Consider the following 26,384-nt stretch of genomic DNA (forward strand, 5'->3'; position numbering starts at 1 on the left):
CCACTGATCCCCAGCACTTCCCAGCCCTGCAGGCCAGGGTCAGAATTCTCTCCTCTCCTCTCCTCCCCTCCCCTCCCCTCCACTCGCCTCCCCTCTCCTCCTCTCTCCTCCCCTCCCCTCCTCTCTTCTCCCCTCCCCTCCTCTCTCCTCCTCTCTCCCCTCCTCCTCTTCTACCTCCCCTCCCCTCCCCTCCCCCTCCCCTTCCCCTCCCCTCCCCTCCCCTCCCTTTTCTCTCCCCTGCCCTCTCCTCCCCTTCCCCTCCCCTCCCCTCCTTTCCTCCTCTCCCCTCCTCCTCTTCTACCTCCCCTCCCCTCCTCCCCTCTTCTCCCCTCTCCTCTCCTCTCCTCTCCTCTCCCCTCCTCTCCCCTCCTCTCCCCTCCTCTCCTCCTCTCCCCCCTCCTCCATCCTCTTCCTTTGCCTCTTTTCCTTCTGAGTCTTCCTCTTTCTTCTTTTCTTCCTTTATTTATTTTCCTCCTTTATTTTTTAAAGATCACTTTTAAGAGCAGTTTACAATAAAATTAAGAGGAAGACACAGATTTTCCATCTGCTCCCAGCCCCTCCCTGCACAAGCACAGCCTCCCCCTGTATCAGCACCCCACCACCAGGTGGGACACCTGTCACCACGGAGGAGCCCGCACGGACACCCCATCGTCATGCTGAGTCCGCCGTGGGCGTCAGGGTCGCTCTGTGCTGTGCCCCCTGGGGGCTGGGACAGACGTGTGATGACGTGTGTCCATCACCTCAGCGTCACACAGAACAGTTTCCCTCCCTACACCCTCTGGGCTCCCCCTTCATGCCCCCCCATCTCCACGGCAACCAGTTACAGTCACTGTATTTAGCTGTTTTTAAAAGAAATTCCAGGTGAGTAAAAATGAACTTTTTGGTGCATAGAGAATGGCATCCTACCATTTTCACTGCCCCCATCGTTTTGCTTTTCTCAGAATGTTTAAACATTCTCTTGTTAAGCAAATACTAATACGTGTTCTAGAATATATTATAAAAATATTTCTGGTAGACAAATCATTTGTATTAAATAATATAATTTATTAATATTAGGCTATTTTATATAAGCGAATATATAGTTATTAACATGCTAGAGGCCTGGTGCATGGATCCGTGCATGGGTGGGGTCGACGGCCTGGCCTGCGATAGGGGCCAGTCCCAGTTGGGGCTGATAGGGGCTGGCCGGCGGGGGAAGGGACAGCGGGAGGTTGACCGGCTGCGGGAGGTTGGCTGTGGGAGCGCACTGACCACCAGGGGGCAGCTGCTGCGTTGAGCATATGCCCCCTGGTGGTCAGTGCGCATCATAGCAACCGGTCAACTGGTCATTCAGTCGTTCGGTCGTTTAGGCTTTTATATATAGAGATATTGAGTTGAATAATCATATTTATTCAATGTAAATTTTAATAGTAATTTAATAACATGCATACATATGTATCGTATACATAAGGGATAAGTATATAAAACGTATGCTACATGTGGCTATCGCTTACATTTACTGTATTAGAATGTACCCAAATGTAAGATTCTGAAATCACCTATAAGCTATTATAAGAAAGAAACTTTCTATAGGTCCTTATCACTCACATAACTAATATTCCCTATTTTTCCAATCTAAGAATTGACCAATAAGACTTTACAATTTAAATATATTATCTCTAAAATAAAAGGTTTGCGTATGTGGCTTAGAAATATAAATGTGAATCTGTGTAGGTATATTTCTGAGATCGGTTACATTACACACGGACTTTGACACCCCCCCACACATGTTTTTATCGTGTGTGCAGGTTGCAGGGCTGACATGTGAGGTCTGTGCCGATCACATGCGCTGACCGGCCACGCTGTCCCAGCTGATGGAGGCCAGGCATCACTAGCTGTCTGTGTCGGCCTCAGCGCCAGGCCTGCTTCCTGAGGCCCGGTCTCTAACTGTGTAAGAAGAGGCCCGCGGAAGTGACCGGCTCTGAGGCCCCAGCGATGCCTCCTGCCCAGGAGATGGCCACGTAGCCTGCTTGGGACCAGCGGCACCCCCCACCCTCCCTCAGCCCGCACACACCCACCCCTCTGTCTGCACACACCCACCCTCAGCCCGCACACACCCACCCACCCCTCTGTCTGCACACACCCACCCTCAGCCCGCACACACCCACCCACCCCTCTGTCTGCACACACCCACCCCTCAGCCCGCACACACCCACCCACCCCTCTGTCTGCAAACACCCACCCCTCAGCCTGCACACACCCACCCCTCTGTCTGCACACACCCACCCTCAGCCCACACACTCCCACCCTCAGCCTGCACACACCCACCCCTCTGTCTGCACACACCCACCCTCAGCCCGCATACACCCACCCTCAGCCCGCACACACCCACCCCTCTGTCTGCACACACCCACCCCTCTGTCTGCACACACCCACCCTCAGCCCGCACACACCCACCCCTCTGTCTGCACACACCCACCCTCAGCCCACACACTCCCACCCTCAGCCTGCACACACCCACCCCTCTGTCTGCACACACCCACCCTCAGCCCGCACACACCCACCCCTCTGTCTGCACACACCCACCCTCAGCCCGCACACACCCACCCCTCTGTCTGCACACACCCACCCCTCTGTCTGCACACACCCACCCTCAGCCCACACACTCCCACCCTCAGCCTGCACACACCCACCCCTCTGTCTGCACACACCCACCCTCAGCCCGCACACACCCACCCTCAGCCCACACACCAGGAGCCGCTCAGGATGTGGGGCGGGTGGGACCGGGTGGAGGACAGGCTCCGGCTCCTATAACACCTGGGCCGTCCCCTCTGCCGAGGCCATTGGCGCTGACTGTGTCCCAGCGAATTCTGGTTTCCACTCTGTATGAAGAGCGAGGACACGGCTCAGTGGGACCTGAAGACGCTAAAGCGTGTGCTCCCCTCCCAGCATTTGCCACTGCGACTCAGCCTCCGTCCGCAGGGCCACTGCCCACGTCAGCCTCCTGAGAAACGCCTGCTCTCCCTCCGCCAGGAAACACGGGAGGGCAGTGTGCCAATCAGTGCTACTGATCTGAGAGAGGGAGGGAGAGGGAGGGAGAGGGAGGGGGAGGGAGGGGGAGGGAGAGAGACATCCGTGATGAGGGAGAGTCATGGACCGGCTGCCCCTGCACCCCCACTGGGGATGGAGCCCCAAACCCGGGCCTGTGCCCTGACCGGGAGTCGAACTGTGACCTCCTGGTTCATACATCGACGCTCAGCCCCTGAGCCAGGCCGGCCGGGCCATGTATGGGTTTGAATCAGACTTCCAGGCCTTTGCCAGCTAATGTGTCTGTTCACCCCGGGCATCGTCTTGCCTCTCGTGTTAATGTCGTTCGGGCGGGCAGTGAGCCTGCCCGTGGAATAGTCCAGTTTGCGTTTCCCTCTGAGGTTTTGACCGGAGCTTAGTATGTTTACCAGTAGCCATGGCACGTGTGTCCCGAGACCTGGAAGAACACGAGTCCGCACAGCTGGAGCTCAGATGATTTAACCCAGCCCCCTCCCCGGGGCGGCGCTGCTCGGAGGCACCGGGTTGCTGCTCGGCACGGCCGGCTGAGCTCCCGACGCTTCGGGTTCAGGGACCCTCATCGCTCCTGACGCTGCTGACCCGGGGCCAGGGGTGATGGAGCTCGTTGTTCATGGTGCACACTCGGCCCCTGAGAAGCCTGTCCCTGTTTCAGAAAACCAGACGGACTTCTAAAAACCTGCCTGAATCCCTCGGGGTGCCGTCAGCTCACAGGGCCACCCAGGTTTCAGGTGCACAGCCCGGAGCGGATCCTCCGTGCGCTGCGATGTGTTCACTGCCCACATTGGGTCTCCTTCGGGCACCACGTACCCGCCTTTCCCTCTCCTCCCTGAGAAATGCTCTGAACCCAGCTCTGGGGATAAACAGAGGCCTGGAAGCTGCTGGACAGGGCATTCCTCCTGCAGGGGGCGCAGTGCGCCAGCACAGAGGCCAGGAGCTATCCCCTCTCCCCCGGCCCCCACCAGGAGCTCAGCGCCCTGAGGGACTTAGGGCGTGGTCTCCCCATTGGGGACTGTCTAACCCAGCCATGGGCAAATTATGGCCCGTTCCTCTGTTCTATCTGGCCCGTTCGGCTGTTCTATCCGGCCCGCGGAGCCGAAAGAGCGGAGGGTTCTCTTGCTCTCCCCTCCGCTCCTTTACTTTGAATTTATATTCGTTCACACAAACACTCCATCCATGCTTTTGTTCCGGCCCTCCGGTACAGTTTACGAACCCATGGTGGCCCTCGAGTCAAAAAGTTTGCCCACCCCTGGGCTAACCTGAGGAGGGGGCGCAGCAGGGTGGGGGCCGTCCCCAGTACCTGCCGGGTGGTGCACAGCCATGCCCTGTCTCCTGCAGAAATGCCTGCTTCCCACCACCTGCAGCCTGTCCTGCCGCTGGGGGCGGGCGGGGGAGCCCTGCCTGTGCCTTTACCAGAAGGGGCCTGGGTGGTTTGGTACGAAGTGGAGGTTCTACAAGGGAAATGGGTGAACGGGTAAACTATGGCTTTGATGGACAAGATGTCCTGGTTCTTATGCCACCGGGAGCCCCACTGACATGTGTGTGTGTCTACTGTTCTCCCTCCCCCTGCACCTCGGCCCTCTTCTGCTCCCCCGCCCTCTGGGGGCCGGCAGGCTTGTCCCCTGCATCTGGCTCTGTGAGACCCTCCCCGCACCTTTCTCGTGCAAATGAGCCGCTGGACATCAGCTGTGACGATGTGGGATGTGGCGTGTTCTCAGCTGACTGGAGGGGACCCGCCCGCGTCCCCCATTTCTCCTCACTGCTGTTCCACGCTTCAGAGAAGGAAGGGGTGAGGGGGCGGGAGACCCGCACGGCTTTCCGTGCCGCGGGCCAGTGAGGGGCCCGGGAGCTGGCACGGGGAGCCGGGGCCTGGCCGGCTCTGGGGAAGCAGCCCTGGCCGTCCGCCTGGGTGACGCCGTCTTCACTTCGCACCCACGGCGGGCACTGTGGTGCTGGGAAACACAGGGACACGCAGCGAATGATGGCGGGAACGACGGGTGGATACAGCATCTGCACTGGGGCATGAACAGTTACACGCGAATCTCGTTAGATGACTGGGAGAGACATCCGGAGACCCTGCCTACGGACTGGGAGATGCGGTGGAATAAACCCAGGCGGTGGAGGGAAACCCAGTGGAACTGTCGGATGGATCAAGTGGAGTTGCTGGTAGCTCACAGATCCATGCCTTGTTGGATCTCACACACACACACACACACGAACACACATGCACATACGTACACACATGCACTCAGGCACACACACACATGTGCGCACACATGCACGGTAAGATGCACGAACAGGAAAGTTAGCTTTCCCCCACTTGACGTGAACAGTTCCGCAGCATCGAGTGTGTTCACATCCTGGTGACCCAGCTCCACCCTCATCCCCAGAATGTTTTCATTGTCCCCGATGGAGCCTCTCTGACCTGTGAACAGCCATCCTCTCTGACCTGTGGACAGTCATCCTCTGACCTGTGAACAGCCATCCTCTGACCTGTGAACAGTCACCCTCTCTGACCTGTGAACACTCACCCTCTCTGACCTATGAACAATCATCCTGGCCCTTCTCGGCTCTGGCACCACCATCCCACCTTTAGGCTCCGTGAATTCAGCTCCTCTTCCCTTTTATCCTCTTTGTGTCTGTAGCTCTGAGGGGCGTGTCTTGTCGCCAGCATATAGGTATACCCATCACTCTGTGTTCTTTTTCTTAACCCCCTCTGCCAGTCCATGTCTTTAGATTGGTGGGAGGAGGTGGAAAAGGGGGGGGAGGTTAGTCTGTGGATGCTGCCATACCGAACGGCCATAGCCTGGGCGATGAAACAGGAGACATTCATTTTCTCTTGGCTCTGGAGGCTGGACGTCCTAGAGCGAGGTGAGAGCAGGGCTGGTTCTGAGGCCCTCTCCTTGGCGGACAGATGCCTGTCTTCCTCCGCGTCCTCACCTGGTCTCCCACCTGCACGTGTCTGAGCCTTCATCTCCTCTCCTTCGCAGGACACCAGTCATGTTGGAGTAGGGCCCCTTCTAATGACCGCATTTCAATGGAACCACTTCTTCAAAGACCCTCTGTCCAAAGCAGCCAGATTCTGTAGAGCTGAGAGTTCAGGCATCAACATTTGTGTAGTATTTTATTGACTGGTTGAGAGGGAGGGAGGGAAAGAGAGAGAGAGAGAGAGAGAGAGAGAGAGAGAGAGAGAGAGAGATTTTGTTTCCCCACTTATTTTTGCTTCTTGTATGTTCCCTGACCAGAGATCGAACCTGCAACCTCAGCGTATTGGGACAACGCTCTAAAAAACTCACTACCCACCAGGGCTAAAACATAGGAATTTTGAAGGGACACAATTGGAGTTGCTTCCATTTACATTCAAAGAAATTACAGATAAGAAAGCACTTACTTTTTAGCATTTTTTGTTTTCTGTATGTCTTATAGCTTTCTGTTCCTCATTTCCACCATTACTATCTCCCTTTGTGTTCAGTTTATTATAATCATCTCTTTCTCATTTCCTTCTGTGTATATTCTACAGATATGCTTCGTGTTTGCCAAGATTACACTTACAGAAAACTGCTTTTTTTACAGCTTTCCCAACATTTTATATTATTGTTGCCACAAATTACATCGCTAGCATGTACCTATTAACATCTATTTAATAAAAACCCAGTGGTCATAACGCCGTAATGACCAAAGGCAGGTCACCAGGAGGTGTGTTGATGGGTCCCACAGCAGCACCGGCAGCTGGGGCTCTGGGTCCCGTGGCGGTGCTGGTGGGTGGGACTCTGCTCTGGGTCCCGCGGAGCTAGTGGGTGGGCCTCTGGGTCCCGCGGCTTGCGCGGTGTCTCGCCACAGTGGACTACGCTGCGCGCTGGGCCTCTAGTAGATTTACAGTTACTTTTGTGCACATGTCTTTACATTTTGCAGAAGATAAAAATGTGGGGTTGCAAATCACATTGACAAAACAGCGGGTCTTTAAGAATATCTCTCCCTCTATTTACTTTTGCCAGAGAAAGTTGTATTTTCATATGGTTTTGAGTTGCTGTCTAGTGTCCTTTCGCGTTTCTTACAGGGTAGGTGAAATAGTAATGAAATCACTTAGCCTCTGTTTGTCTAGTAATGTTCTAATTTTTCTCTCATTCCTGAAGGACCGTTTTGCTAGACACAGAATTCTCAGTTGACAGTGTTTTCCTTTAGCAATTCTAGATCTCACCTCACTGCCTTCTCATTCATGCGGTTCTTGCTGAGGAATCCGCTGACGGTGTCATCGGGAATCCCTACTGATGATGAGTTCCTTTCCCCTTTCTGCCTTCCAGACTCTCTGTCTTTGTCTTTGATGCGTGTCTCACTGTGGACTACTCTGGGCCTCTAGTAGATTTATAATTATTTTCATGCATGTGTCTTTACATTTCGCAGAAAATAAAAATGTGGGGTTGAGTTTTCCTACTTGGAGTTTGTTGAGCTCCTTGTATATCTATTTCAGGGGTGGGCAAACTTTTTGACTCAAGGGCCACAATGGGTTCTTAAACTGGACCGGAGGGCCAGAACAAAAGCATGGATGGAGTGTTTGTGTGAACTAATATAAATTCAAAGTAAAGGAGCGGAGGGGAGAGCAAGAGAACCGGATAGAACAGCCAGATCCGGCCCGCGGGCCGTAGTTTGCCCAAGGCTGATCTATATGTTTCCTCAAATTTTAAAATAGTTCGGCTCTGATGTACTCAAACTCACATTTAAGACGGTGGCTTTACCATCTCTGTGCAGGCAGTCTGGTGCATGTGTTTCTTCAGGGAGTATTTCTGGAGATTATTTTTCCTTTGACGGGACCGTGCTTTCTTATTTCCTCCTATGCCTCGTGCTATCCTATATAACAAAGAGCTAATATGCTAATGGTCGTGACACCCTCATGCCGTAATGACTGTCAGCAGGAGGCTGCATGCGCATGCGCGGAGGGGCGGAGCCGCCGCATTGCTCCAGAGACGGGACGGAAGCGGGGAGGCACCTGGAGGAAGTGGGACCATCCCATGGCGGGGAGGGCGGGGGTGAGAGCCCATAGCACCCCCTTCACCAGTCCTTCACCAGCCACTGCTCGCACTCAGCGTGCCCGCCACCCACCTGCCAGGGGAAGGAGCGCAATGAGCACGCTCCCAGGAAGCAGCGCTTGAAACTCTGCAGCAGGGGCGAGGCGTCCACGCTCTCCTCCAGCGCCATGATGGGGCGGAGCCACCGCATTGCTCCAGAGATGGGGCGGAAGCGGGGAGGTGCCCAGAGGAGGTGGGACCAGCCTGAGGCGACTTGTAGAACTGAGGGCAGGGCTTGAAGTGGCCCAAGAAGGCCAGAGGGGTCAGGGTGGGGAAATTAGGGTATCAAGGCGGGGTGGCGGGCAGATGGGCGGGGCCATGTGATTTTGCACTGGGCCTCTAGTATTTTATAAACTGGGCAATTAAAAGACAAAGCTGCCTCTCCCAGGCTTTGCAGGGTGGTATGGAGGACTTTTACGAAGTTGTGGGTCCCTGAGCCTGGGAATCAGCCAGAAACAAAGACTTTATATCTTCTCGGGTCTTTTCTGGGCATATGTCCAGTCTTGGTCTGTGTGTGCTCCCCTTACCTGCTCCCTCAGTCACTTTAAAATATCTTAATATCCCAAACAGCCCCCAGCTTCTTCTCGGGGCCTTCGGCACTCTGTTGTACTCTGCCGCCTGTAATCTCTTGCCTCAGGTGTCCACACGGCTCCAGTCCCTGTGCACATTTGACATGCAGGTGGCTCGGGCTCCTCCATTCACTCCATGGCGTCCACTGCTATTGCCCATCTGAGCTCCAAGCCAGGCAATACAGACACCAGTCCCTCAGACAGCCCACAGGTGGGCCAGCGCATGGCAGACGAGATCCTCTGAGATCCTCTATCTCCAGTAAGAAAACCGGGAATAGGCTACTTCCTCCCAATTGCCCTGGGACATGTCAACGAAGGCGTGAGACAGGCCAAGTGAGAAATGCATGGCGTCCTTTCCCGTGGACCATGGTGACTGGGTTTCCTCATGGGCACGTGCTCGGTTGCTCTGGATCTCCAAATGGCTTTGAGAGCACCTACACCATTCCTCTGCCTGTGGTTGTTCATTTGATGTTTCCACAATGGAGTGAGGGCATGGAGGGTGCTACTCTGACCTCAGCTTGTTGAATTGCTTCTAAAGGAAACGGAGAAAAGGCAGTTCTGTCTTTCTTGTCAGCAACTTGCTCCGCTTTTGGCTTGTGACTCAATTCCGTTCTCTGAGCCTTGAGCGGAAGGCTGTAGGCGGGCCTCTGGGAAGAGCCCTCTGAGCTAATAGAGACCACCGGGCTTTTCCTCCATCCTTGGTGGGTGTGGACATGTGAAGTAGGGCAGAATGAGTGTTGGAGTGGCCGCCACTCTGTCTAAGAAGCAAACGAGTCCTTAAAAAACTGTCCTGTGACTGGACAGCATCCCATCCGGGGAAGGACGCTCCACGGGCCAGTCAGGAGGTGAATCGGCCCATCTGTGCAAAAAGGCAAAGCTTGGTGAAGTTCGGTGATGACCGTGTTGGATGGCTAACATGTACGGGCCATTTCATTTAAAGTATCCTCGTCTAGGGCCTAATCCATAATCGGCATCGTTATTTCTTCCCTGGGGAGCCAGCACGTCTCTCCTTCTGTACAAACTTGGACATCTTCACGGGAACCTCTCTTTTCTTGTCATGCTAGTCATCGTAACCTGCCATGAAGTCAACCGTAATGAGCAAATAATGGAGACCTTCAATCCAGAAGGGCTCAGACCAGGAAAACGGAACCCTCCCGTGGGATCAGGAGTCTTTGTTTCCCAAGTACAAGAATAATGGTTCATTTTAATGCAGCTCAACTGTCTTGATTCTTAAAGAAATAACATTTTAAGTCATAACTGAAGAACCAAATCTGCCGAAGATAAGTGTATTCTCTGGGTATTTCCCCAGAAGCTGCACAGAATCGTAATAATGTTTCTCTCTCTTATATTCCAGTGAGCCAGGGAGGGGAAGCCTTGGTCTCCGACATGTGTCCAGACCCGGGGATCCCGGAATTCGGACGACGAGCAGGAGCTGACTTCAGGTGGGAGATAAAGGCATGATTTGAAAAGAACATTATTTTCTAATGCACGAAATGTGAGCTTGCCATTGCTAATGTGTTTTTTTTTCCCTTTTTTTTTCCTTTCGATTTAAAGATACAACTTCTCCATTATTAGGCAGCTATATTATTAGTAGAACTCTACATTTATGCTGAAAAATGCTAGGTATGCTAGAGTTGACACCTTGCACTGTATGACCCAATATTGAAAATTTAACTCAAAATGTATATAATCAAAATGCATCTCTAGGTTTTTTTCCCTGTTTTAATTTGTTAACTTCTGCATTTGGGTTAATGGGGAAAAAAAAAGTAGATGGGGAAAAAATTTAACTGTCACTTCATAATTATTTCATTAAATAAGCTTTCGTGTTAATGAGTGTAAGTGGCCTGCAGTGCATTTCATTTTGAAAATGTTATGATTCGTTGTATGAGGGTCATGATGACCCGGAGACTGCTTTTTGGTCAGCGCCCTATGATCGTGGTTCTGGTAGAGTGCTGTTGGCTTGGATATGTGCATCTTTTCACTTATCTTGAGAAACTTAAACCTCCCTGACCAGTGTGGCTCAGTGAACCAGGAAGTCACAGTTGGAGTCCTGGTCAGAGCACAGGCCTGGGTTTCTGGCTTGATCCCCAGGAGGGGGCGTGCAGGAGGCAGCTGATGAATGATTTTCCTCTCCTTGATATTTATCTCTCTCTCTCTCCCTCTTTGTTCCTCTCTGAGATCAATAAACACATATTTCTTTAAAAGAAACTTAAACCTTTTCAAAATGACTCAAGATGGGAACCCATTTTAGGAAAACGCTTCACAATCACACACCGCAGGAGAGCCAGGAACTCATTTTTCCTTTCCCATAATCACCCTGGTTTCTGAGCGAGAAACAGAAAAGGCGTGCAGCGGGGTTAGCCTATGAAGTGAGCCCACAACTGATTGGAGCCGGGGAGGGCGGGGGACGTGTGTTCCCAGAACTTGCTCCCCAGGTTACCGTCAAGGGCAGTTGCAGGCAGCGTTAATGTTGTCTGTCCCACTGGAATGCCTTCTACTTCCTTTGTCGCCTGAAGACACTGGGTAGAGCCGAGGCCATGGGCGAATAGAAGCAGTGAGGCGTCTTGCTTTCTTCCCAATCTGAGGTGAGGGCGTTCTAGCTTTCATCTTTCCGAGCGATTTCAGTTTCACCTTTTTTTATGGATCCCTTTTATCAGGTGGAGGGAGCGCCCTTCCATTTTTTAGGTGATTGGAAGTTTTCAATCTGAAATGGGCAGAAAACGTTGTCAAAAGCTTTTCTATATCCACGGAGGGGATCTTCCGGTTTATTTGGTTTGCTCGTATGAATTACATAGATTTTCCTGACTTTATACTTTGGGGTAAAATTCATTTGGTTTTGATGTATGTTTTTTTATATACTGTTGGGTCTTATTTGGTATTTTTTTAGATTGTCTTCATATATGTTCAGAAAAGATACTGGCCTGTACACTTTTCTGGTAATGATTTAATCTAGTTTTGCTCTTGGAGTAGTACTGGTCTCATAAAATCAATCGAGAAATATTCTCTCTTCTTGAATAGCTGGGAGAGTTTGTATAGAACTGGTGATATATATATATATATATATATATATATATATATATATATATATACACACACACACACATACATACATACATATACACACACACACACACATATATATATATATACACACACACACATATATATATATATACACACACACACATATATATATATATATATTTAACTGGGAGATTCATTGGGGCAGTCATCTGGAATTGATATTTTCTTATGAGAAAGTTTTGAAATTACAAATTCCACTGCATTCCTTCAGACAGGCCTCCTCAGGTCATGTTCCTCTACTGAGTGAGCTTGACAGTTCGTATTTCAAGTGTTTTTCACTTTATCTAAGTTGTCAAATGTAATGGCATAAAATGACTCATACTATCCCCTTCTCACCCTTCCCGTCGTCAGTGACGGCACAGTCCTCACTCCCGATGTTGGTGGTTTCCGTTTCCTCTTCGACCTGACCCCTCTCCCTAGAGAATGCCAAGGCGTTGATCTTCTCCAAACAAAACAAAACACGTTCGGTATCCCTGAATTTTTTTTCTCTGTTGTGAACGACAAGAACAGGGAACTGTGACATTTGTGGAATACAGTTAAAGCAGTTCTAGTGTTCTGGGGACCCCATCTCTGATCTGTGGGTTATTTAAACGTTTCCCAAATATCTAGGGATTTTCCAAGGATCTTGGCGCTCAGAGAGAACACTTTATATTACTTCTATTCCTTTGAACTTACTGATCCTTATTGTCTGGCCCGGAAATGCTTGAGCTTGGCAAACACGTCACGTCCCTGGAACAGAACTTGCATTGTGTCACATTTGAGTGAGAACTGCACAGAATGTCTAGGAGGGAAAGCGGTCGATGGAGTTGTGTAAGTCGTTAATGCCTCGCCGGCATTCTTGCCACTCCCTGCGTCACTGAGAGAGCTGTCCGGGTCTCCTGCTGGATGGGGATTTGTCTGTCTCTCCTGGTAGTTTACCTGTTTTCGCTTCATGGATTTTTTTAAGCTATTTCATTAGGTACACGCACGTTCAAAATTATGTCTCTTTAAGAAATTCGTATCTTCAATACGACAAAGTGACTGTCTTCGCTCTTGGTGGCATCCATTGCTCTGACATCAGCTTTGCCTTGCATGAGCATACCATTCCAGCTTCCTTCTGAGTATTGTCAATATGGCCCTACTCTGTACGGACACTTATATCTGCTCTTGCACTCAGGCTGTTATACTGCATTTTCGGGAGGGTTAACTTATTTTTAAGAATGTTCTGCCCTCACATACTATTGAAAAAGGAATGAATATTTTAATAGTCTTTTAAGCAGTTATGCTTATTCATATTTAAACTACCATAAAAATGGACCAATGATACCCACTTAAGTGTTACCTGCAATGTGGAATTAAATCGTAACAATGAGCACTAAAATGTGTTCAGCCAGCATCCACATCGGATTGATGCTTTATCCACGCATGGTTTTGTACCATCATGCATGGGCCATTCTCTCAAATGCTCACGCATTTCAGAATATAATAGCAACAGCTTCGCATTGATTAGTATGGCTATACAGTGGGACCTCCGTTTGCGAATTTAATTTGTTCCGGAAGGCTGTTCGACAAACAATTTATCTGAAAATGGAATCGTCTTTTCCTGATTAGAAATCATGTAAATTGAGTTAATCCATCCCAGACTCCAAAATGATGCCCTGCTTTAACCTGTATACACCACAGGCCGCATGGACTGTCTAATCCAGGGGTGGGCAAACTTTTTGACTCGAGGGCCACCATGGGTTCTTAAACTGGACCGGAGGGCCAGAACAAAAGCATGGATGGAGTGTTTGTGTGAACTAATATAAATTCAAAGTAAAGGAGCGGAGGGGAGAGCAAGAGAACCAGATAGAACAGCCGGATCCGGCCCGCGGGCCGTAGTTTGCCCACAGCTGAACACCGCTTCTCTTAGCTGCATCGCGCCGCCCGACTCGCCTTACATAGTCGCTCTCAGCACCAGGTGCTCCTGCAACACCTTTATTTCTTCCCGTCACCGCCTCCTAATGCCGCCACCAGCTCCCTGCTCTTCCTTCCCCCGAAGCAACCAGTCTCCCTACCTCTTCCCTGGCCTGTGCCCTTGTTCACCCAAAGCGACCAGTCTCCCTACCTCTTCCCTGGCCTGTGACCCTGTTCACCCAAAGCGACCAGTCTCCCACCTCTTCTCTGGCCCGTGACCTTGTTCCCCCAAAGCGACCAGTCTCCCTACCTCTTCTCTGGCCCGTGACCTTGTTCACCCAAAGCGACCAGTCTCCCTACCTCTTCTGTGGCCCGTGACCTTGTTCCTCCAAAGCGACCAGTCTCCCACCTCTTCTCTGGCCCGTGACCCTGTTCCCTCAAAGCGACCAGTCTCCCACCTCTTCTCTGGCCCGTGACCTTGTTCCTCCAAAGTGACCAGTCTCCCACCTCTTCTCTGGCCCGTGACCCTGTTCCCTCCGCGCCCTTAGCAACAGTCGCCTCGGGACAGCCCCTTGATGGTTTAAGATTGTGTTAATCCTGGATTCCCCGGCAACAAAGGCCTCCCCTCCTTTGTTTGTGGCCTGAGCGATGCTCTCTGCCCGCTGAGGTTCCAGCATGAAAGGGTTGTCAGGTGGGAAACTGAAGTTTCGGTCCACCACGGAGACATTGTTTTTCTGTGAACAACTGGGTCCCGAGCTGAACTGTTGGGAACGGAAGACCTCGGAGAAACGAGGTTTGAATGTATTTCTCATCAGAAAACAGCCTGGGGCTCGGTGCCCAGCACCTCGGCAGGTGTGAGGCTGCTGTCCGTTTCGCTCACCCATTAACACACGGAAGAAAGCAGGGGGCGTCTTAGTGTTGTCACCAAAGCGCCGTGCCCTCGGGGAAGGCCCCACGCCCCACCCCCACCCCCCATGCCCCACCCCCACCCCCACGCCCCACGCCCCACGCCCCACGCCCCACCGGGGTCCGTGGGCCGCACTCACCGTGGAGAGGAGGCGCACCCCACGGGGGAGCTGACTCCATCCAGAATGAAAATGACTGCGGGGATTATGAGGAGAAAAAGCACATGAAGAAAGTGTTAACGTAAAAAACAACAAACAAAAAAAATATTCAAACCCGTAAAGCATTTCTGTGAGTTTATTTGAGCCAAACTGTCGACAGTTGCCAGGAAGCAGGATCTCAGCGGATTGGGATAGCGCTCTGGAGAACGGTGGGTTTTTACCTTGTTTTTATAAATCACCATCAAAGGAAGAGCCGTACGTGGGTTACAGGAACTCCATTGGTGATGGGTTAGGGCAGTGGTCGGCAAACCGCGGCTCGCGAGCCACATGCGGTTTGCCGCTCTGTGGACTAATGAGTTTGCCGACCACTGTCACATCCTACCCTTTGCCTCTTTGCACACAATATGCCACAATTGCCTAATCCTCACAGCTTCCAACGACGCGGTAACATTTAGTCTAGTCCGGTGGTCGGCAAACTCATTCGTCCACAGAGTGGCAAACCGGCTCGCGAGCGCGGTTTGCCGACCACTGGGTTAGGGGGTGGGACAGTGGTCGGCAAACTGCAGCTCGCGAGCCATGGTTTGCCGCTCTGTTGACTAATGAGTTTGCCGACCACCGGGGCGGGAGAAAGCAAAGCGGGAAACCTCTGGGGTTGGGTAACAGTGAGATGACGGACACGTGCTTGTTTACCTAGGTGGGTGCAGGACAGTTAACAGCCAACCATGAACAGGATCGCAATCACCATGAGGGGATTTGGGGTCCCCATGGGGACACTGGTTGCACGCTGAGGGGCCCTGGAAAAGGAAAGTTACAGGTGACCCCACACCCCACAGGTGCGTTATCAGATGCAGAAAAACTAGGCTCCGTAAAGAGGGAAGCTGATCTTTGTCAGGGGAGATGCCAGCCTAGGACACGACTCCGCACTATAAACTGCTGTTAGTTAAATTTTTAACTTAAGATCACCCTGCGTGGTCCCTGGAGGTCTCTGAGTTTGCAAGGCCGCCACTCGGGCCTCCCCTGAGCTGGTCAGGTGAGCATGTGGCCTTATTTTTTCAACCATAAAAGCCAAGTGCCATTCCGATATCGACTTTATTGCACTTACATTAAAACTCCCTGTCATGCCGAAACCGGTTTGGCTCAGTGGCTAGAGCGTCAGCCTGCGGACTGAAGGGTCCCGGGTTCGATTCCGGTCAAGGGCATGTACCTTGGTGGCGGGCACATCCCCAGTGGGAGGTGTGCAGGAGGCAGCTGATCGATGTTTCTCTCCCATCGATGTTTCTAACTCTCTATACCTCTCCCTTCCTCTCTGTAAAATATCAATAAAATATATTTAAAAAAAAAACAAAACAAAACAAAAAAAACTCCCTGTCATTCCGCCGGCAGTCCGGGACGGTGTGGTACCACGGGCATTGGGCGGGCAGGACCTGTATCTGTGTACTGACTGCCTCCACCCGCATGAGGGTGGAGCCCGTGTGCGTTCATGGGTGAGCCGGGGGGAGACCTCAGCCCCGTGACAGTCCTACTGCCCCCTCGCTGAGATGGCGCGGGAACGCGCCTGGCCTGGAGTAACTTCACCGCTCAGGCTGGTGTTTGAAGCAGGGGGAGGCTTTTCTGAATTGTTGGCAGTCTTCCTGAGGCTGTTTGGAAGGAAAGGCAATTCAGTTTTGTCTAAATTCTTATAATCAAACCTAATGGCCAACATTGTCAAGATGAGTGGATAAAGCTCATTTGTCGTTAGCACTGTAATTATAGGTAATTTGGGGCTGTTTCTATTTGAAAAGAGTCCACTTTATTAAGTTGCTAAAATAGTCCTCATCCAACTGTATTGATGCTATTATTCTTGCTTCTTTGGAAATATTTTTCTCCATAGACAGTCTAGGTATTAACTGCGGTATTATCTCCAAAGAATCGTAGATAAACACAGCCCCCAAGTGCAAAGCTTTCTTGTTTGAACCCAGATAAATCTGGGGACAGTTTTCTCCACCATTGACCACTCTCTGTAAGACAAAGCACACTCCTTAGCGCCAGAGACGGCGGCAGGGACTGACGGAAACTTGGGGACGCGGGGTGCAGGGCAGTGAAGGCGAGGCTCCCCCGATGGGCCCTGGCCTCTTCGTGCATCTGTTTCCTGTGCTGGTAGGATGGCCCCTCAGCTCCAGGCAGACACAGTCACCTCCGGTTTTGCAAATAGAGCTGTTGAGATGGTTACTGAGATTTGAAATTGGATCCGTTGATTGACCTCAAAGCCCCTGTTGACCCACGTAGTTTGTAATAAGAAAATGAGGTGTAACATTTTCTCCCCTGCAGGAGCGCTGAATGGGGTGTGTGGGGTGTGTGGGGTGTGCGGGGGGTGCAGGGGGTACAGGGGGGTGCAGGGGGTGCAGGGGGTGCGGGGTGCGGACATCCCCAGGTAACGTGGAGGGTCAGGTAGCTGGAACCAGCCCGGAGCCCAGCCTTCTCAGCCATGGGCCCTGGCATGGGCCGCCCGTGCCCAGCAGGAGACGTTCCTCCCCCACCGGCTTCCTGGGAGGGACAGACACGCTCATTTGCACACGGGATCCGCGTGGGCCGGCAGAAGCCTGCTCCTCACTGCCCCGTGTCACAGGTTCTCCCACGAGCACAGAGATGTTGCCTATGTCAGAGTTGAAGACACGTTTTGAGAAACGTGCACGTTCTACGTCCTTTACACGATGCTGCTGCTTTCCCCAGGAGATCACGGCCACTCGGCCGCAGAGTCGGGAGACACGCCGGCGCGATCACTGCTCTGCCAGGACCGTGGTGTCTCTCGGGACTGCTTAGACGCCTCGCTCACACTCCTGGAGCCTGTACGTCCTCTGAGAAGGGCAGCCGGCAGCTGCTTCAGACCTCTTTACCCAGCCACCGCTGCTCCCCATACGGAACCCTCCACGCAGCCGGCCGGCGTGGCTGAGGGGCTGAGCATCCTCAACCCATGACCAGGAGGTCACGGTTGGATGCCCAGTCGGGGCACATGTCCAGGTTGGAGACTCGATCCCCAGTAGGGGGCGTGCAGGAGGCAGCTGATCAGTGATTCTGCAGAGGAAAGAGAACAGTGAATAAAGCGGGTTCTGGCCCAGAGCCCTGGCCCTGGGCTCCCTCCTCTCCTGGGGAAGTCGGGCAGGAGCCACGGGCCTCTGCCTGGGAGACGGGGATGGGGGCCTTCGCCTCTGATCTTGGCAGGAGCCCCCAGGACTTGGAGGATAGCCCTGCCTGGGGGGGACCAGCCCTCCCAGCCCGATTCCCTTCCTGCGGCCCCGGATCCCCTTCCTGCCGCCCGCCTGTCCCTTCACCAATGAGTCCTGTGTCATCATGGGGACACGCTTCCGCCCCTGTGTAAACGGAGGGGGGTTGGGGGGCGTGAGTATGAGGTGCCCTTTTTCCGCTGCGTCAGACAAAGGAGCCCTCTTTACGAAGACCCCCGTGGACTCATCACATAGTGATGCCACTGACATGAAGTTTCCTCACAGGAAACTCACTCGTTCCCCTGATGGCCTGGCTTCCGAGTTGGCTGGAAGGCCCCTTCCCAACTCAGCGTCGGTGCTCACGCCTGGACACGCCTCCCGCTGGGCGTGCTGGGGGGGGGGGGGTCTGGGTTGTGCTGTTGTTAACACACGGGATCCAAACATCATGTGAAGCACCCGTTGGTTTTCTTTCCGTAACCAAAGAGCTCCCTGGCTCCCTCACGCACGTCTGTGGCGCTCGATTGCCTCAGGACGGGAGGAGATGAGTCTGGAAATTGTTCCTATAAAAAGGAAAAATGACCCAGAAAGGGCACGTGATGTGTGCACATCAAAAGGGTCCTGGGGGGGGGGGGGGGGCTCTGTGATGGTGGTGCTGTCCAGGGTGCTGAGCAAGCCCCAGGCCGGAGAGCGGACAGCTCACTGCCCGTGGTCTGCGAGCCTGGGCCACATTCACAAGACAGCGTCTTTCCGTTACTCGGTGACGGGAGGCCATCGGTTAAGCATCAACGTTCCTTTCAGAGCGGAATAAGGACTTACGAATGGGCCAACCCACGAGGTTTTCTACCACAGCGTATTTTAAAGTGGAAGCCAGTGACCACGACGGCGCCGCCCAAGGCCATGGACAGGGGCCCTTCACCCCGGCTGCTGGGCGTCTGCTCCCTACGCCTCCCCGCGGGGCCGCCTGGTGCTCCTTCAGGAGATGATCGGAACCCGCGCCTTTGCCTCGGGTTGTCCGCACGTGTTCATGGCAGGGAGAGCGTCACGCGGCACCCATGCTGGAGGCTGCGAGAGGCGTCAGAGGGGACCACACACCGCGCAGCCTCGGGGGCCTTGCCCCGGGACCTGACGCGGTGTGGCCGCTGTCGCCACCCCCCGCCCTCTGTACCTCTGTGCCTTCGGCCAATGTTCCTAAATAAGACATCGGAGGGAGCCCTAAAAGAACTACGTCTTGTACCTCACGGGAGAGAAGGAGGAGGAGCGAGGACAGGAAGCCGAGGTCACCGTGTCTCGGGGAAGGTCTGGAGCCGCCGGGCTGGGCACCACCACGCGTTCTTGGGCTGGACGATGGGTGAGCCACGTCTGCACGCGCCAGGCTGGCTGCAGCTCCCTGAACAAGCCGCCGACTCACCGACGGCTCTCTGCAGTGGCTCTTAACCCACAGCACACATGTGCACTGTGGAACAGTAAATCAACCGCAGAGACCTTTCGAGACCCAGCCCACGTGTTAGTTCCTGAGATGAATGCTTCGTTGCATTTTTACTAAAGGCAAAATCAGTTTTCCCACGAATATTCCCGTAGCAGTTTACACTCTTCTTACCCATTGTCCTGGGTTGTGTGACGGAGGCTGCCTTGCCCCCATGGGTATATCCTGGGACACACGCACAGCCCTCGCCCATCAGAGGTGGACCAAGGGCAGTTGTGGAATATGCAAATGTCATAGAGGCCACTAGGAGGCGGTGGAGAGCAGATGGATTTCTTTGCCAGTATTATTTCTCAGAGCTGTTTCACCAAATATTTTAAAGATTTTTTTTTTAAGTAAGAAGGGGGAAGAGGAGGAGAGAGAAAACTGGAAGAGGGAGAGAGGGCGGGGGGAGATGGGGGCAGCAGACATGGGGAAGGAGTAGGAGAGACCTGATTCCCCACTCTCCCCAGTCAGGGGCGTGCAGGAGGCAGCCAATCAATAATGTCTCTCTTTCTCGTCAATGTTCCTATCTCTTCCTTTCCCTTCCTCTCTATCTCAAATAAATAAAAACATATCTTAAAAATAATAAAAAATAAGAAGGGGACAAGGAGGAGAGAGAAACTGTAAGAGGGATTAAGAGGAGGAGAGAGGGGTGGAGGGAGCAGAGATGGGGAAGGGATGGAAGAGACCTGACAAAGACAGTCATGTTATTGCAAAGTCAGCTGAGATGCAGGATGTATATCTGAGGCCCACGAGGCCGTGTGCAAGTGTGATTAATTTTCGCTTCAACATCTCCGTGTGATCGGAGTCAGAAAGGGCTATGGACTCACTCTTGAAGTTGTTCGGATCAAGGGGTCCTCTGTCCTTTGGTTTAAAGTCAGTTGCTTATGTACCTTCTTCCCAGGTTCACAACGCACACACACTTATCCATTCATCCACACACAGACTCACGTGCACACACGTGTTCTGTAACACATAACATAATCATCGGGCCACAAGGCCCTCATCCTCAAGAAAGTAGCTCATTTTATATATTTATTTATATTTTTTAATGAAATAAAATTTAAATATATATACATAGTTTATGGATTTCAGAGAGGAAAGGAGAGGGAGAGAGAGAGAAACATCAGCAATGAGAGAGAATCACGGACCGGCTGCCTCCTGCATGCCCCCCACTGGGGATGGAGCCCCAACCCGGGCCTGTGCCCTGACCGGGAGTGGAACCCTGACCTCCTGGTTTGGAGGTCGATGCTCAGCCAAGGAGCTCTGCCGGCCGGGCTCTTCCTCCATTTTTGTCAACATCGAGCTCAGGGCTTGAGCAATGGCAGGCTCGTGTGGGACGTCCTGTGGCCATGGCCTGTCCAGCGGGAGGTAACCCACTCACCCCCCCACAGCCCGGCCGGAAGCCGTCACGGTGCCTTCGGGCCTGAGGGGGCCTCGCACAGGGGCTGGCGCACCTGTGACACGTGGTCCTGCAGCGTCATCGCGTCACTGCCTGTCACCGAGAGCCCAGGTCTCAGGCGCCGCTCGGCAGCCAGAGCCGATGTGCATGTGTCTAACTCAGGGCTGACGGGCGCCTTTCCGCAGCACACGGCGCTGTCCCGTGAGACGCCTTTGTGAGCCACGGCGTCGCTGGCCTTCCTCCGACGGTAACTGATGTTTATGACAACAATCTAGACCAGCCGTGGGCAAACTACGGCCCGCGGGCCGGATCCGGCTGTTCTATCCGGTTCTCTTGCTCTCCCCTCCGCTCCTTTACTTTGAATTTATATCAGTTCACACAAACACTCCGTCCATGCTTTTGTTCCGGCCCTCCGGTCCAGTTTAAGAACCCACTGTGGCCCTTGAGTCAAAAAGTTTGCCCACTCCTGATCTAGACTCTTTCCTGAGAAAGTTCCTGTTTCTGTAGAGCAAGTGTTTTCTTATAAATGTTATCACGATCAAGACACTTAGCAGGAGAGTTATCTTCTTAAAAAGGTTGAGGTGTTGGTAGTCGGTGCAGTGTGTACAGCGGGTCTCTGGAACGGACTCGTCTTGAGCCTCGCGCCTGCTCTTTAATGACCCCTCCCCACCCCACAACCCTGCCAGCCTCTGGCTCCATGAAGCCGGCTCTTCCACAGGCCTCATGGGGCCAGAGCGACGCAGCCCCTGCCTTCCTGGGCTGAGACTTCCTCGTGATCTGGACCTGTTTCTGTGAGATATTTGTTCGCAGGGAATGGCACCCCCCTGGGTTTGTCTTGGGGTACACCGCCCGGCCCCATCTCCCCACTTCAGCCACCGCCCTCAGGCCGCGTCCCTCATCCCCTGTGTGTGACAGAGGAGGCGGGCAGGTCCCTATGGCTCTCGAGCGATGCAGCCGGCGGAGCAGACGTGGAGCCCCGTGGTGTCCCCTGACGTGGCCTCTGCTACGGGCCAGGGCGCCTCTGGGCAGAACCCCTGCTAGTTGCTCAGGGCTAACGCTGGTTTGACAGCACGAACGGCAGCGGGGCTGAGACCCCGTCTCCTAAGACGTCCTCCCTGAGTAACGGGCTGTTTTCTGTCCTGTCGCCGCGTAGGGTCGGCGCGAACGTGCAGTTCTCCTGTGAGGACAACTACGTGCTGCAGGGATCCAAGAGCATTACCTGCCAGCGGGTCACCGAGACGCTGGCCGCCTGGAGCGACCACCGGCCCATCTGCCGAGGTGAGCGGGGGGCGGCGGGGCGGCGCCTGGACCCCCTCTTTCTTCGGGGTCCCCAGGGTTTTCTGAATCCACCATGAGATCGAAGCGCCTTGTGCGGCGACAGAGCTGAACGTGGTGACGGTGTATCTGTTCACAGGCACGTGGGTGACAGAAATATCTGCATGACGTTCGTTAGGAGGCAGACCTTCCCAAGGATGTGTGTGGTTTAAAAATTCAGCCCCGCCGGCGTGCCCCGTGGTTCACTATTGACCCATGAACAGGAGGTCACGGTTCAATTCCCGGTCAGGGCACATGCCCGGGTTGCGGGCTCGATCACCCATCGGGGGCGGCGGGTGGTGTGCAGGAGGCAGCCGATCCGTGATTCTCTCTCATCATTGAGGTTTGTATCTCTCTCTCCCTCTCTCTTCCTCTCTGAAATCAATTTAAAAAATCATTTAAAAATTCAGAAAAGATAAAAGCAAATGGAGTCATTGAAAATCACGCACCTTATTCCGTGTACGTGGGCCTTCCGCGAGCTGAGTATATTTATAGGCCCAGTTTGCCCATGTATGAACGTTTTACGTAACCGGATCCATGCTAATGCGGAAGGGATCGCCTTCAACAGCAGTGGAGCGAATGTCTGGGTTGTGATGTTGTTACCATGGTAACGAGCCGGTTATTAATAACAGGAACGGAGCAAAGGTGAGGCCAGGCGTTACAGGGGTATCAGCTGACCAGCTTCACCAGGAAGCTGCAACGTCACTGTCCCCAGGGAACCACCGCCTATTCCTTGCTGGCCACTGCGGGGAGGGGTCCGAGAAAGGGGGGATGGACGTATATGCAGTGAAGTCAGGGTGATGTAGGGAAAGTGCCTGTCCATCAAGCCTGGAACACCCATCGGGGGTGTGCAGGAGGCTGGAAGGGGGGGGGCCCTGCAGAGTGCGAAACCTTTAGGTGAAAATCCCCAACAGGTGGAGACATGGAGAGGTCCCCACCGACAGCAATGTCAGTGACAGAGGTTCGTCAGCAGGAGTGCAAGCTGGTACTTCATTAGTAAATTATCTTAAGCTAGTCTCCGACCTCGTTAGCGTGCTGGGACCTAAGGCGTTTGTAGGGAGAATCGAGCGTGTTTGTGGGAGGAATCGAGCGTGTTTGTGGGAGGAATCGAGCGTGTTTGTAGGAGGAATGGAGCGTGTTTGTGGGAGGAATGGAGCGTGTTTGTGGGAGGAATGGAGCGTGTTTGTAGGAGGAATGGAGCGTGTTTGTAGGAGGAATCGAGCGTGTTTGTGGGAGGAATGGAGCGTGTTTGTGGGAGGAATCGAGCGTGTTTGTGGGAGGAATCGAGCGTGTTTGTGGGAGGAATGGAGCGTGTTTGTGGGAGGAATGGAGCGTGTTTGTGGGAGGAATCGAGCGTGTTTGTGGGAGGAATCGAGCGTGTTTGTAGGAGGAACGGAGCGTGTTTGTAGGAGGAATGGAGCGTGTTTGTGGGAGGAATCGAGCGTGTTTGTGGGAGGAATCGAGCGTGTTTGTAGGAGGAATCGAGCGTGTTTGTGGGAGGAATGGAGCGTGTTTGTGGGAGGAATCGAGCGTGTTTGTGGGAGGAATCAAGCGTGTTTGTAGGAGGAATCGAGCGTGTTTGTGGGAGGAATGGAGCGTGTTTGTGGGAGGAATCGAGCGTGTTTGTGGGAGGAATGGAGCGTGTTTGTGGGAGGAATGGAGCGTGTTTGTGGGAGGAATCGAGCGTGTTTGTGGGAGGAATGGAGCGTGTTTGTGGGAGGAATGGAGCGTGTCTGTGGGAGGAATGGAGCGTGTTTGTAGGAGGAATGGAGCGTGTTTGTGGGAGGAATGGAGCGTGTTTGTAGGAGGAATCGAGCGTGTTTGTGGGAGGAATGGAGCGTGTTTGTAGGAGGAATCGAGTGTGTTTGTGGGAGGAATGGAGCGTGTTTGTGGGAGGAATCGAGCGTGTTTGTAGGAGGAATCGAGCGTGTTTGTGGGAGGAATGGAGCGTGTTTGTAGGAGGAATGGAGCGTGTTTGTGGGAGGAATGGAGCGTGTTTGTGGGAGGAATGGAGCGTGTTTGTGGGAGGAATCGAGCGTGTTTGTGGGAGGAATGGAGCGTGTTTGTGGGAGGAATCGAGCGTGTTTGTGGGAGAATCGAGCGTGTTTGTAGGAGGAATGGAGCGTGTTTGTAGGAGGAATGGAGCGTGTTTGTAGGAGGAATGGAGCGTGTTTGTAGGAGGAATGGAGCGTGTTTGTGGGAGGAATGGAGCGTGTTTGTAGGAGGAATGGAGCGTGTTTGTGGGAGGAATGGAGCGTGTTTGTAGGAGGAATGGAGCGTGTTTGTGGGAGGAATGGAGTGTGTTTGTGGGAGGAATCGAGCGTGTTTGTAGGAGGAATGGAGCGTGTTTGTAGGAGGAATCGAGCGTGTTTGTGGGAGAATCGAGCGTGTTTGTGGGAGGAATGGAGCGTGTTTGTAGGAGGAATGGAGCGTGTTTGTGGGAGGAATCGAGCGTGTTTGTGGGAGGAATGGAGCGTGTTTGTAGGAGGAATGGAGCGTGTTTGTAGGAGGAATCGAGCGTGTTTGTGGGAGGAATGGAGCGTGTTTGTGGGAGGAATGGAGCGTGTTTGTGGGAGGAATCGAGCGTGTTTGTGGGAGGAATGGAGCGTGTTTGTGGGAGGAATGGAGCGTGTTTGTGGGAGGAATGGAGCGTGTTTGTGGGAGGAATCGAGCGTGTTTGTAGGAGGAATGGAGCGTGTTTGTGGGAGGAATCGAGCGTGTTTGTAGGAGGAATGGAGCGTGTTTGTAGGAGGAATGGAGCGTGTTTGTGGGAGGAATCGAGCGTGTTTGTGGGAGGAATGGAGCGTGTTTGTGGGAGGAATGGAGCGTGTCTGTGGGAGGAATGGAGCGTGTTTGTAGGAGGAATGGAGCGTGTTTGTGGGAGGAATGGAGCGTGTTTGTAGGAGGAATCGAGCGTGTTTGTGGGAGGAATGGAGCGTGTTTGTAGGAGGAATCGAGCGTGTTTGTGGGAGGAATGGAGCGTGTTTGTGGGAGGAATCGAGCGTGTTTGTAGGAGGAATCGAGCGTGTTTGTGGGAGGAATGGAGCGTGTTTGTAGGAGGAATGGAGCGTGTTTGTGGGAGGAATGGAGCGTGTTTGTGGGAGGAATGGAGCGTGTTTGTGGGAGGAATCGAGCGTGTTTGTGGGAGGAATGGAGCGTGTTTGTGGGAGGAATCGAGCGTGTTTGTGGGAGAATCGAGCGTGTTTGTAGGAGGAATGGAGCGTGTTTGTAGGAGGAATGGAGCGTGTTTGTAGGAGGAATGGAGCCTGTTTGTAGGAGGAATGGAGCGTGTTTGTAGGAGGAATCGAGCGTGTTTGTGGGAGAATCGAGCGTGTTTGTGGGAGGAATGGAGCGTGTTTGTAGGAGGAATGGAGCGTGTTTGTGGGAGGAATCGAGCGTGTTTGTGGGAGGAATGGAGCGTGTTTGTAGGAGGAATGGAGCGTGTTTGTGGGAGGAATCGAGCGTGTTTGTGGGAGGAATGGAGCGTGTTTGTGGGAGGAATGGAGCGTGTTTGTAGGAGGAATGGAGCGTGTTTGTGGGAGGAATGGAGCGTGTTTGTGGGAGGAATGGAGCGTGTTTGTAGGAGGAATCGAGCGTGTTTGTAGGAGGAATGGAGCGTGTTTGTAGGAGGAATCGAGCGTGTTTGTAGGAGGAACCAAGCGTGTTTGTAGGAGGAATGGAGCGTGTTTGTGGGAGGAATGGAGCGTGTTTGTGGGAGGAATGGAGCGTGTTTGTAGGAGGAATCAAGCGTGTTTGTAGGAGGAATCGAGCGTGTTTGTAGGAGGAATCAAGCGTGTTTGTAGGAGGAATGGAGCGTGTTTGTGGGAGGAATCGAGCGTGTTTGTAGGAGGAACCAAGCGTGTTTGTGGGAGGAATGGAGCGTGTTTGTGGGAGGAATGGAGCGTGTTTGTGGGAGGAATTGAGCGTGTTTGTGGGAGGAATCGAGCGTGTTTGTGGGAGGAATGGAGCGTGTTTGTGGGAGGAATGGAGCGTGTTTGTGGGAGGAATCGAGCGTGTTTGTAGGAGGAACCGAGCGTGTTTGTGGGAGGAATGGAGCGTGTTTGTGGGAGGAATGGAGCGTGTTTGTGGGAGGAATTGAGCGTGTTTGTGGGAGGAATCGAGCGTGTTTGTGGGAGGAATGGAGCGTGTTTGTGGGAGGAATCGAGCGTGTTTGTAGGAGGAACCAAGCGTGTTTGTGGGAGGAATGGAGCGTGTTTGTAGGAGGAACCAAGCGTGTTTGTGGGAGGAATCGAGCGTGTTTGTACGGCACAAGCAGCACTTGCTGCCTCTCACCTGGGCTTCCTTGTAA

The 26,384-nt window shown here is 53.1% G+C and overlaps 1 protein-coding gene across 1 annotated transcript in view; it reads left to right on the forward strand.

Moving 5' to 3' along the window:
* Window positions 1–26,384, forward strand: part of CSMD1 (CUB and Sushi multiple domains 1) — a 1,048,987-nt gene that overhangs the window by 752,799 nt on the left and 269,804 nt on the right. Inside the window, exons 8-9 of the mRNA XM_080662039.1 lie at window positions 10,029–10,116; window positions 21,915–22,039. Of these exons, the coding sequence (XP_080518165.1) occupies window positions 10,029–10,116; window positions 21,915–22,039 (213 nt within the window). The remainder of the gene's footprint in view (window positions 1–10,028; window positions 10,117–21,914; window positions 22,040–26,384) is intronic.

The sequence above is a fragment of the Plecotus auritus genome, assembly GCF_963455305.1.
Source record: "Plecotus auritus genome assembly, chromosome: 3".
Lineage (NCBI taxonomy): Eukaryota > Metazoa > Chordata > Mammalia > Chiroptera > Vespertilionidae > Plecotus > Plecotus auritus.